General features: G+C 34.7%; 1 protein-coding gene across 1 annotated transcript; it reads right to left on the bottom strand.

Moving 5' to 3' along the window:
• Positions 1-1,190: 1,190 nt before the first annotated feature.
• On the bottom strand, positions 1,191-2,857 carry LOC124366311 (tenascin-like). The gene is made up of 5 exons (XM_046822796.1): positions 2,760-2,857; positions 2,523-2,595; positions 2,154-2,382; positions 1,620-1,858; positions 1,191-1,475 (listed from the first exon to the last, which is right to left on the bottom strand). The coding sequence occupies exons 1-5, from the start codon at positions 2,855-2,857 to the stop codon at positions 1,191-1,193; spliced, it is 924 nt and encodes a 307-aa protein (XP_046678752.1).
• Between the last annotated feature and the right edge of the window lie 11,143 nt (positions 2,858-14,000).

Here is a 14,000-nt window from a genome sequence, read left to right on the forward strand (position 1 = left end):
TTGAAAACTTAAGAGATATCGAAAAGATAAATTAATAAAATGAAAAGTTAAAGAGTAAAAGTTGTTTAGTATTACGTAATATATGTAAAACATTATCAGTTTGGGTCTTTTCTGGGTATTAGTTAGTACCAAAGTAAATATTTGTACTCGAAATGTGAATGACGGCTATCTTGAAACCTTTCATTGGCTAACGACCTCACCCAAGTTATCTGCAAGTACTGCCTTTGTACCAAGTGCAAGCATTTTTTAAATTACGGTTGTTTTAGTGTACACAAACTTGCATTATATTGAATAAACATATATAATAAACATATGTGTGTGTGTGTGTGTGTGTGTGTGTGTGTGTGTGTGTGTGTGTGTGTGTGTGTGTGTGTGTGTGTGTGTGTGTGTGTGTGTGTGTGTGTGTGTGTGTGTGTGTGTGTGTGTGTGTGTGTGTGTGTGTGTGTGTGTGTGTGTGTGTAAAAATGTATGATATTTATCAGTTATATTCGGTTCTGAAGGTCATGATCGGAGAAAATACAAAAACTCTTCTGGAAATTCTGTCATTAAGGTGATTGCAGTAAGCTAATTCCTATTAGCTCTACCTAAAAACTTCGTGTACCTACAACTACATGATGCCTGGATGTGCGTTTAAAAATAAAAACAATTTCTTCCTATTAATACCTAAACCTTGTAGATACAATCACAAATACATATTAGAGTGTGCTTACTGATACCTAATGCTCGTAGTTACTTTTAAAATATGTGTGCCTGTAGCCTACCTACAATATAATATCCACCATTTTTTAAACAATATGAATACCAATTATTTCAAACCTGTGACAAAATTATACTTATAAAACTGCACGTGCCTTCCAATACCTGGAAACTGCAGATACAATCACAAATCCAAAAATGTGCCTATCTATTCAGGAAGAATTCAGGTACAATCAGTCATATCTCCACGCCTCCAAGATTATATGCTGTTATCAACTATACAGAGTCTGCAAATACTATTACACTTCCAGAACTACTTCATTCTTCTTTAGCGGCTACTTTACTATCGCAGCATTTATCTACATAACTACCTTCAGCCTGCAGACACAGTGACTAAAAAGCACATTACATGCTCCCCAACTACATGCGACGTCTACCTTCCTACCACATGCAACCTACATCCGACAACTTCACAAATACAGCTTGCGCCTGCATCAAAAACAAATACCGAAAACCTGCAGCCTGCGGACGCAGTCACTACCGACTACCTGCAGCCTGCAGACGCAGTCACTACCGACTACCTGCAGCCTGCAGACACAGTCACTACCGACTACCTGCAGCCTGCAGACACAGTCACTACCGACTATCTGCAGTCTGCAGACACAGTCACTACCGACTACCTGCAACCTGCAGACACATTCACTACCGACTACCTGCAGTCTGCAGACACAGTCACTACCGACTATCTGCAGCCTGCTGACACAATCACTACCGACTACCTGCAAACTGCAGACACAGAGACTTAAAAGCATATTACATGCTTCCCAACTACATGCGACGTCTGCCTTCCTACCACATTCAGCCTACATACGACTAATTCACAAATACAGTTTGCGCTTGCTTCAACAACAAATCCCGACAACCTGCAGCCTGCAGACACAGTCACTACTGACTACCTGCAACCTGCAGACACAGTCACTACCGACTATCTGCAGTCTGCAGACACAGTCACTACCGACTATCTGCAGTCTGCAGACACAGTCACTACCGACTACCTGCAACCTGCAGACACATTCACTACCGACTACCTGCAGTCTGCAGACACAGTCACTACCGACTATCTGCAGCCTGCTGACACAATCACTACCGACTACCTGCAAAACTGCAGACACAGAGACTTAAAAGCATATTACATGCTTCCCAACTACATGCGACGTCTGCCTTCCTACCACATTCAGCCTACATACGACTAACTCACAAATACAGTTTGCGCTTGCTTCAACAACAAATCCCGACAACCTGCAGCCTGCAGACACAGTCACTACTGACTACCTGCAACCTGCAGACACAGTCACTACCGACTACCTGCAGACATAGTCACTACCGACTACCTGCAGTCTGCAGCCACAGTCACTACCGTCAACCTGCAGCCTGCAGACACATTCACTACCGCCTACCTGCAGCCTGCAGACAGTCACTACCAACTACCTGCAGCCTGCAGACACAGTCACTACCGACTATCTGCAGCCTGAAAACACAGTCACTACCGACAACCTGCAGTATGCAGACACAGTCACTACCGACTATCTGCAGCCTGCAGACACAGTCACTACCGACTACCTGCAACCTGCAGACACAGTCACTACCGACTATCTGCAGCCTGCTGATACAGTCACTACCGACTACCTGCAAACTGCAGACACAGAGACTTAAAAGCATATCACATGCTTCCCAACTACATGCGACGTCTACCTTCCTACCACATGCAGCCTATATACGACTACTTCACAAAATATACAGCTTGCGATTGCTTCAAAAACAAATACCGACAACCTGCAGACACAGTCACTACTGACTACCTGCAGCCTGCAGACACAGTCACCACCGACTATCTGCAGCCTGCAGACATAGTCACCACATTACATGCTTCCCAACTATGTACATGCGACGTCTACCTTCCTACCACATGCAACCTACATACGACTACTTCACAAATACAGCTTGCGCTTGCTTGAAAAACAAATACCGACAACCTGCAGCGTGCAGTCACAGTCACTACCGACCATCTACCGCCTGGAGGCACAGTCACTACCGACCATCTGCCGCCTGAAGGCACAGTCACTACACCAACAATGCTCCAAGTGAGTTCAGCCAGCTGCATTATTGTAGCTTCCCTGTTTGCTTAGGATCCACTGTTATCTTTGGTCCATTCATGATAGCTCTAATCCTACTGCTGCCGCCTCTACACTTGGCTCAATAACAATTGCTACTTTCTTCCACATTTGAACTCTCGTAATCATGTTTTCCAGTCAACTTTTAGTTCTCTTTCGTTTTAAACTATTTACAATGAATTAGTTAGTTTTAAATTGCTATTATTAACAAGAGAATCAATTTTTGAGTGTTCCATGTTTTATTTTCCCTTTTGGAATAAATAAAATTCAGTGTATTTAAATACTGGTTGGTTTTGATAGAAATTGATTTAAATAGAAAGCTATTTAAAATTCATCATGTGTACAGTTGTTTATGATAACGTTTAATATAATTACAAAATAAAGGTTTATCAATTTCTTATTTTGTATATTTTATACATATTACAACACGGGTTCTTCACTTGAGAACCGAATTTGAAGGGCATAGGTTTCATAGTAGTACCACGAAATTCTTAATTCCTGTATATAAAAAGTTTACAACATGTACGGTTATTTACATTATTTGACTAATATTTTCTTTTCGTATTGACATAAAAATAGTGACAAAAATTAAAAAATGTTACAAATATAGCTCAATATGTAACTAGATTTGTATCCAGATGCTATCATTGCTTGTATTCCTGCATGTTCCACCGCAATTGTAAAATTCTGAATTAATTTTAATTCTTATATTTTTATTTACAATAGAACTCTTTCGTGACAGCACCAATACATTTTTTACATAGTAGAATCCCCTGATTACCACAGTTGAATATTTTAAATTTTAATTCTTGCTTTTCAAATATATAGAGTATTAGTTAGTTAAACATGTATAAAAATGAATTGGATGTATTGAATAATAATTAAATATTCATTCGTAAATAAGCTAAATATTATTTTTTAAACTTATGGTCGTAACCGAGTTTTGTTAACGTTTAAAATATTAATATGTATTGTACTATATTTGTATTTTTTCTCATGTTATAATAGAAACAGTACATTTTTACACAACCTAATAGTAATTTTTTAATTCCGTACTCATGTACTCAATTCCATGTACTTATATATTATAATTTTCATTTTTATTATTAACTTGTATTGTCAATATAGCTGTTTTAGGTAATATTCTTGTATGTATGGTACAAAAATAAATAAATCAATTTCAATTAAAGTTTGTTTATTGCAAAAACAAAATAATTGAGTTTTACAAACATTATAGATCCAGAGAATATTCTTACGTGTAGTAAATATTACTGCAACGTATCCACAATTCTGAACAAAATATTGATTATAATTTTTTAATGAAGTAATTTACAGCTGACAAAAGTTCTGATACGTGCAGAACGGTAGAAGCGCCTTTTTCTTTTTCCTATTTTCAAGGGAAGTAATTGTGACAAACTTTTAATAAATCCCAAAAACCAATTACGCCACCTTAAATGTACCAACGCATCAAAATTAACTTGTAATTTTGTAGAGGATTGGCCTTGTAGGAATTTCCCTGAGATATTTACTCAAACATTATATTAAATACAGTAATAAAAACATCAGGTAATTTAATTTCATACACTATATATCAACTGATATCGAACGATGAACAAATTAAGAAAAATAAAAATAAATTTAAATCGTGCAACGAATTAAAAAAAGGATTAATTGGAGAGTCCTTTTGTAAGTCATTGCAAGATTGGAAATCTCAATATTATATTGCATATTATAACAATTTGTATTAGTTAAATATGATTAACACTAACTACTGTAAGTCCATACATATACTGTTTAAGTACAGGAACATAACAAATCCCCCGATAAGTTTGTATTAGTGTATAAAATTTAGTGACTGTATTTTAGTAATTCTTTGTCTCCTGTGTTAACTAATCAGCTTTGATGGTAAACGTAGCCAAATTCTGAATCTGACATCCTGTAACTTTCTTTCTTTGCATACTTTCTTGCAAAGTGAGCGTGACGAGCTGTAGGTTTGAATGAGTACGAATGACGTAACTAGAGTTAATTTAAATTAAATATATGACGTTACTATATGATGTTAAATAAAATTTTCAAACATATGTAAATCGTTATTGTGCTAAGTTGTAATGTGATAAAAAATATTTATATTAAATTAAAACTGAGTTGTATAATTGTAATTTAAACATATTATGTCACCGTCATATTTAAACGTAATACTGATGTGTAATTAACTGAGGCTAATTTAAATTAGGAACTCTAGTAAGCGATAAAACTAGTTTTTCTTGTTGTCTAATTAACTGTTCCAAACAAACAGAAACTTCCCTTCCACCTGTGAGTAATAAACATTTTAATTGTTAGGACATTTTATTCGGTACTATATTTTTTACAAGGTGAAGTTTGGTATTACTGCGTAACAAAGTGACACAGCTGATGTGAACGATCACCTGACGCGGGCAAGTCGCCTCAGTGGCCATCGCCACGCCATTTTCCGCCCCTAATTGAGCAGCACATGTTTGTTTCCACCCTTGTCGGTTTTTGTCGGCTTGCGGCAGTGGCTGCGACTCTCATCAATTGTAAAGGCAGGGAGGTTCTCCCCCTCCGCCCCCCCGCTCTGGCGATCTCAGTAGGCCCGCAGGTCAATGTAAATTACGTCCAATTTCACAGGCGTCAGACCAAATAAAGTGGACGGTCCGCTACCTACAGAGCGCCTCCGGCTGGCCGAGCCATACCTCGACACTTCCTCCCCTCGTCAACCCTAACTCTGGCCGCGTTGTTTGCGCTAATTGTTGCAGTTTCAGAATGTTGCCGGACGAGACATCAGTAGAGGTGACTCGGCCTGACCCCGAGGGTTTTGTTCACCTCCGAGACAACAGGGTGCGAGGCAGTGCCCACATCCATGTTTAGGTCCCCGGTAAAGTACGTCTCCGGTACGATACTCTCTGTTTGCGCCCAAGACTCGGGTTCTCGGTGCCACAAAATCAATATTGCTCCTCTCCGTGTTTGTTTGTACCGGCTGAGGAACCGAGAGTGTTGTCTGTTGTCTGTTGTTTGAAGAAATGTTAATGTTACAGTCCCGCTTCTGTGACGTACCTAGGTAGGTGACAACAACAGCTTGTTATCTGTTCAATAGTTTGCGATAATATTTCAATAGATAACAATGTTTATTTTTTCAATTATTCCAATCTAATTCAACGTGTGACTTTTATATCACGCCTAGTAACATGTGAAAAGTATTAATATGGTTTTTAAATCCGCCGAAACCTATAGTACTGCGTCATGTTGGGTTGTATATTTTTCTTCATACCATAAGAAAAGAGAATTCTTTCTGTACTTGCCATATTAAAGAAACGTATTATTCAATTACGGACTTGGATGTGAATAAGATATTGTATCCAGGTAATCAATACTAAAACAACGTAGTTTTCAACAATAACATGCCTATATAAATACATACTGAGATCCTAACCTTTAACTGTATACAAGATATTCTTCAGTACAAAGAGGAATCTGGGAACTATTAAAGGAAAACTACCTAAATTGAAGTACCAAAACTGCTTTTAAATAAATTTGCATTTTAATTTTGAAAAATATATTGAAACAAGTTACAAAAATGTATAGACTGATAGAACAGTCAAGTATACACGTGGAACAATTACCAATAACATAAGTTAATTGTCGAAATATTATGGATTTAAATCAGTGTTTAGAAAGATTTTTTGATCGTAGAAATAAATGTATTTCAATTTTAAGTTCACTGTACAATAAGTTTAAAATCCTCCTGAACTTCAGTATACAAGGTAGTATGGTACCTAGAAAATACTACCCAGGAGGCGTTAGAGTAATCAAATGATCGTTTTGAATCGAGAACGAATACAGCAAAAGTCCTGATTTTAGAAGATGATGAATTTAATGTCATGGGATCAACTATTCAGACTATTCAGGTCTAAATGTATTCTTTAGGCAACTGGAACACCAACAATAATGTACAGTACTTGTTAAAGCTTATGCACATTGCAGATGTTGACCCAATGAGTAGTTCATATAGTGCTTCTTTCAATACTAAATTCATCACTCATTTCATTTTAGACAGTGTATTAAGAACTTTGGAAAGGATTGGTATATTTCAGGGGGGGGGGAGTCTACCTTCGTCATTATACTCTTATATACGCAGCTGGCTTGGAAATGATTATTATTAACATCAGTTCCAAAATTCCGAAATTGATTTTGGCATTTGAGAAAATTTAAGAGCAATGATAGCATTTCTCTCAGCTTATAGAATATTTACGAACGAGGCTCTAAAACTTGTTAAATATTCTTCACGACTCGCGAGAGGACTTGTGCTTACTCCTGCACAGTGAAAACGAATCTCGCGAGGAGCCTATATAAAGCATCTTTTAAAAGTTTTCACGGTAGAACGGATGAATGGTGACAGGGGGTATGGTGGGCAACATAACACTAAGAAAATCGTTGTTATTAAATTATATGAGATTCCTTCAGTGCCTAAGTCAGACGTTTGTTTTACGACAACAGTTTGACAGAGATTTCTAAACGCAGGGTTTTTCGGTTCGATTGGAAGAATCTGACAAATGACTGTCTATTCATCTCTGGATACACTATCGTTCGATCAGTTAGCGCGGATTATTAATCAACGCACGCCCGGTTTGTTTGGGAGTCTCGTGTCTCGCTTTGAGGCCGTCCCAGTGACGCTAGGCAGGCCCGGCCAGGCCGCGGTAAACACGGCGATGGATATGTCCCACTATCCAAACAGTTCGGGGAATCGCGCTAAAACAGCTGATTCGAGGAAGTGATATTATAACGGCCGTGATCCCCCGGATGTGATGTTTAAGCCGCAGTAAACTTCGATTGCCAGGTGACCGGCCGGACCCTCTGCTGCCGCAGGCTCCTGCTGTCTGTCAAGAACGAGGATCTTTTATTGCCGTATAACTATTTGAATGGTATTAAATCATCCGTAAAAGGGCATTCATTCTTAAGTTGTCTACTCCATTTGCTTACAGTAATAAGGCTGGCCAATGTGAAATCGGGACTTAAAAAATTTCTAAAGTTGCTTCTCGGTTTCTCTGAGGTCCATATTGGTTTACAAAATGTTTATTGTTTATAAATTTAATAATTTATATTATATACTAATCGGGCTTTGCAAATATAAAAAAAAAATTAAAGGGCAAGGTGTTCTTTGTATGTTTCTTGGAAGGGTAATCGATTTCTTTGAGTTCCCCATGGGTTTCTCCAAAATTCATATAAATTGTTTTGAAGTTCAAGAGAAGAAGCGGAGTAGCATTCGCACTTTGAGGGACTCTTAGAATAAAAAAATTTCGTTGGGTGAAGGAATATTTCAAAATATGTTTTCATGAATCGATGACATTTGTTACATTTAAACAAACATTACATCAACGAAGCATAAATCGTGGGAGTGTTTTTCTAGAAAGCAGATTTGTTTCTTAAAATCTCATTGTTAAATAGGTTAAGCAAGAATGAATACGAATTATGAATGGTTTCTCATGACTGGAAAAAATTTGATGTAATTGAGATAGTTCGGTTCTTAGTATTATCAAAAGCACTAAAATTTTGAAAAGCTTCTTTGTATTTAAAGCATGATAGAACTTTTGAAAGGTATATCGTTTCTGTAATAGTCAGTATTTTTGAGAGCTCTTTATTTGTTTGTAACATCTGCCATTTTATCAATTTTGTTTCATAAGTAGAGGTAAACATAAAATTCTTTCTTTGCGATTCATTTTATGGTACATAAGGTTTGGTATGTTAGAAATATAGAATTATTATATGTATGCAAAATATTATCTATAGCAATTTCTATCCTGGAATCAGTTGCTAGGGATTAGAAACCTCTTGCATCATAAAGTCTATTATATGAATTAATGATTGATTGGACAATGAACTCAGACGGGACTTGAAGCTGAGTATAACATTTTGAATCCAAAGATCAATGCAAACAAATGATTATAAAGGATAGCTTGAAGTCCAATATTCTTCAATCCGAGCAATTTATAGAAAATTGCAGTATCAAAAGCTTGAATTAAAAATTGTGAGCCTGAAAATACTCAACATTCAAATGAGGCATCCTTGAAAATGATAATTACTTGTTGGCACAACCGGGCCAGATAACGCAGTGTTAGTGTAGGGTCTGCTAGCAGACATCTACCACAACACACTTAGACAACACGGTGTCTACATGATTACTTACTAAACACAAGATACTGCTGTGTATTGCATAGAGAATTGCTAATAGAGGGCAGCAATACAGCGTGAACCCCTTGCAAGATGCGATCTCCTTTGTCATGCAGATCGACTCCCTCTCCTCTCCCTGCCGACAGTCCATCTGTCTGTCGTCTACTCGACTGTGTGTTAATTTAGATCAGTCGGCCAAATTATGCTAATCGCTCTCGTAGACTACACACCCAAGCGGTAAAACACTCTGTCAAATGAATGGTAATGAGTACCAATATGTGTTTCATTCAATTAAGAAGACAAATTTTTGTTGAAATGAAGTTGTGTTTTAATTACTCATAACGAATAGTGAATGAAATAAAATTATATTACACCGTAAAGTAAACAATCCGAGTATATAAGTGTGATATATTGGGTAATAACAAATCGTTAAATAAGGAGAGAAACAAATAAAAATTCTTTAAAATTTAAACAATATAAAAAACTTGCTTACAAAAACAAAAGAAAACAGTTCCTCATAATTTAAAATGGCCTGCTATGAACATACAACATATTGGAAATAATATATTGACCATTTTTGACGATAGTTGATTTGGAAGAATAAACAGATTTTTATTTGCATTATTTTTATCGCTAAACATCAAAATATAAATAAATATACTGATGCTTGCTATCTTCACCAGGTGTAAATCCTTAAACATAATGTTGTGTGCATAGATGTACAATGGCAAATAATATTATTATAACGAAGATAACGAGATCGAGTATTACAGTAGTCTAACCGCATTCGCTATAACCAATTCGTAGTTTTAATTACTTAGTTTAACAAAATGCCAATAATTTTTTAATGTTATTGCAGTATTACTTTCATTTTTTTAAATAATTTGTTGATTTAACAATAAAAAATACTTGTTTTGCGCTTATACAATTTTTAAAATTGAAATAATTGGTATTCTGAACTGTTATAAACTGAAATTCTGATTTTACCATTGTTGTAAGGTTAGAAACATCAATAAAGGATTATCCGAGTATATAGATAATGGTCTATAACTTATATATAGAATGATAATCCTTACAATCGTCTAGTAAATTATCACCCAGTCACACTGTTACAAGTATTTTTATGGTAACATTAAAATTAAATAGATCATACTATTATACTTATATAAAATCTTTATGTTCTTAGAATGCTCCAATCGACAAATCCTATCCCAGATACTTCTGAAGACATAAGACAATGGAGTGAAATTTTGTGTATATTACAATTTTATCCACCTAATAGTCATGTACGACTTACTAGATTTCTCATTGCTTAAAACGACTAATGTTATACCATGGACAAATTCGTAGCAATCTCCGATATCGTGTGTAACCAGTACAAACAATATTTATTTCAATTTATGTGTAGTAAATCAAGCAAAATAGTTAGGTTTACAAAAACAGCAACCATCAAAGCATTATGTTACTTAGTATCTGGTCTTGTATGTTACAACATATTTTACTTATTCAAAGGACCACAATATTATTTTACATGGTGTAGTAGGTAGAGCTTTCAAATGATGTATATGTGAGGAAGTGCTAATTTTGGATTTAAAAATCGTTTGAAACAAAAAAGTTGTGGTGTCCCGCAGGTATTATATGTTGGTTCACTGATGTTCTTGTGTGCTAAAACAATGTATTTGATACTTCAAGGAATCCTTGCAAGAATTGGTCAGGTTATGCTTGGGTATGACAGACTCGTAATAACTGCTAGCGACAAAAACGTATTCGTTTCTCTACTCTAGTGTTCTCAGTAAGGCTTTTCTTTTAGAGCTGAATCTTTTTTTTGTTATGATGAAGGTTGAGCAAATATAGTTTGAAACACAATCATTTGAAACCTTAAACTGGAATTAGTTACTATAATTATACTTCAAAAGTAAAAAAGTCTAATTGAACGTTCATGTATTTATGGATATATAATGTTTTGTACTGTTATTGTATTTCTTATATATTTTTCAATGCTTTCTGATTGTGTTTTAATAATATAAAATATTGAAAATAATTGTTTCATTGTATAATATATGCTAAAGACACACAACCAAATAGACATACAGACAAAAACCGAATTCCGGCCGGACCCTGCTGACAGCTAAGTAAAACATACTTAAATGTTAAGTTTATAGCTCAATTTATTTTCGAGGTGTAGCTTTCATAATGCTTAACCAAATCCCATAGTTGCATGTACCATCATCGAACTCTATATACAGTGTCTTTAATTTCGATAAATTAAAATATATCATATATACATTTCTGGCTGATAATTATTACAGGCGGCTACTACAGTATAATAAGAGGCCACCACCACAATAGAATCATAGTTATGATTATCTAAACTATATGAACAAAAATATTGATACGAATTACGTTATATAAAAACTATCTATGTTATGTATCTATAAAATATAACAAACAAAACAGTTTATCATTTCGTTATTTTTTACTGTTTTTTACGATATACTATGATTCTATTGTGGTGGTGGCCTCTTATTATACTGTAGCCATTACAGCCTCCTATTTCTCTTATTTTTTCAACATATATGTTTTAGCACGTGATTTGTATTTTTATATTTTATAATACATGTTGTGTTTTTATACTGTTATACAAATGTTCGCCTTTTAATTGTATTAGTCTAAAAAACTGTACCCGTATGTGTACTATAATGATTTAAAGTCACGTTTGACATGTAATAATAACAAATAAACAGACAAAAATGAGATCGAGTGACCTAATAGAACGCAAAAAAGTCAGTTGCAGTGGCAGTGCTTAGGACGGGTTGAAATGAATAAAATCCCCCTTACTCACCAAAACCCTTAAAATTAAATATATATATAATTATAATATATATAACAGGCATCCAATTTGTTTGAAAAGCAGCTATAAAATGTTTCAATTTGAATTCAACTTATTTCAAATTAAGATTTATTCTATAACACTCCTGATATGGTGTGCTCGGGGGCAGCGTTTTGACTCAACGAATCGTTAGCTCAACGGCCCTTTTTTATATTTTTAATTTTAGTAATGGACCGTTTACACTACTAATCGTTGACTCAACAACTCTTTTGTAAAAAATAACAATTAAAAGAGGGTCTTTTACTCTATGAAGCCTTGTGACACGACCCGACTTACTAACAAAACAAAAATTTGTGTTAAAAGGTTCATTGTCACAAAGACTCTTATTAAGAAAATAAGGACACAACTACAAATCGGTTCGTTGACGCAATGACCCTTTTTCATCTAATACGCTCAATTGGGCCGTGTATACTACAGATCTTTGAATCAACGGCCCAAATAAATATTAAAAGTTGAAAAGTAGAAACAGGTTCGTAGAATAAACGACCTGATATTATAATAAGTTAAAATGTATGTATTTAAGACTCGTCGACGCAAAGACCACATAATGCAAAGAAACTTAAATAAGAAATGCTAAGGCGTTTACTCAACAGATCGTTGTCAGTTTTATATATCAACATTCAGTGCAGTTATTTAAAGTATTTATTGTTAAGTTGTAAGTTATGGAATATTTATTTATTAATATTGTTTAGATATTAATAACTCTGTTTATATATCATATAATATATGTTAAGTTCAAAGTTATATACAAATCTTAATTACTATTAATATTTTTATCTGTATTCTAAATATTTAGAATTACCATTTAACATTAACTTCATTACCATTTCCATTTTATAAAGTTATTTGTATTATATTTTTATCAACCTTATTTAGTAAACTTTAGCATACTCTGTGTAAAGTATATCTGTCTCCGTTAAAAGGTGTTTATATTAATATAGTTTTAAACGAATACAAATTATTATTACTTTAGTAAATTTGTAGTAGCAAGAGAATATTGAACACTACACCGATACGAGTGAAACACCGAGTGCCGTACGTCTACTGCGCAGCAACATCACGGCTCATTGTCTGGCTGCACGCAGGTGACATATAGAGCCTAGTTAACTATTAGAACCTGTGAACAGCTAAAATTAGGCCGTTGTCTCAACTATCCTCATATATATTTATCCATTGAATTGAAAGCAGATTTTTATGGCTACGACCTTTTTCATATTGTTTATGAATAGCTAGATTTTTTACCTTTGACACAAAAATGGTTAAGTAAAAGACCTAGTTCTCTCAATATAAACATTTAATTTTATTTACGGTTGTTGAGACAGCGAACCATCTTTTGAAATTTGAACTAAATAGGCACAAAGTGGGGTTTTGGCTACGAACCCAGTTGAGTAATTGGCCCATTCCATTCAATTTAGTGGGTCGTTGTAACAACGAACCTTCGTATAAAATCTTAAATATAGAAATAGAGTAGTTGTCTCAACGTCTTATTTGTTATTTTCTCAGAAAGGATCGTTGAGTCAACGATTAGTAGTGTAAAAGACCTATCATTGTGTGCCCTAAGCCAAGTTCTAGTTACGTCACTTGTATCCCATGTTAAAATGTTAAAGGACTATTATTTATTTACAGATTTGTCTATTGTATGATTTTGTCGTTACTATTACGGTTATACGTAAGACCAATGTTCACTTTATGCTAAGCCAATCCCTTCGAATGACATGCACCATCATCGAACTCAATGTTGTTTAAATAAAAATGAATTTCAAATTAGAGGTAAGTTTTTCCTCAAAAATATATACAGACAAACAGACAGTCAAGCAGACAGAATGAAATATATTGTTAATTTTTCAAACATGTTTCTGAACTTTTCCACCAAGTTAGAGGGGGTTACACCTAGTCAGTTATATTTTCTAATTTTAAGCTAAGTGCTAAGTCCTAATTTTAATTTCTGTTAATTTTAATAACTGTATACTGTTATAACAATTTCCCAAGATTTAACTTACTTTGAGGTGGACATCTGAATTTAACATTCGAAATATCCTTTTATTTATAAACACTGGATA

The sequence above is a fragment of the Homalodisca vitripennis genome, chromosome 1, assembly GCF_021130785.1.
Source record: "Homalodisca vitripennis isolate AUS2020 chromosome 1, UT_GWSS_2.1, whole genome shotgun sequence".
Classification (NCBI taxonomy): Eukaryota; Metazoa; Arthropoda; class Insecta; order Hemiptera; family Cicadellidae; genus Homalodisca; species Homalodisca vitripennis.

Bases quoted from the DNA above. Each gene is read 5' to 3' on its own strand.
- LOC124366311 (XM_046822796.1), bottom strand. From the start codon at position 2,857: ATGCAGCTGGCTGAACTCACTTGGAGCATTGTTGGTGTAGTGACTGTG. The intron at 2,383-2,522 runs GTATTTGTTTTT...TGCAGTTTGCAG, and splicing joins ACTGTGTCTGCAGGTTGTCG to GTAGTCGGTAGTGACTGTAT. The intron at 1,859-2,153 runs GTAGGCGGTAGT...CTGTGTCTGCAG, and splicing joins TGACTGTCTGCAGGCTGCAG to TTTTGCAGGTAGTCGGTAGT.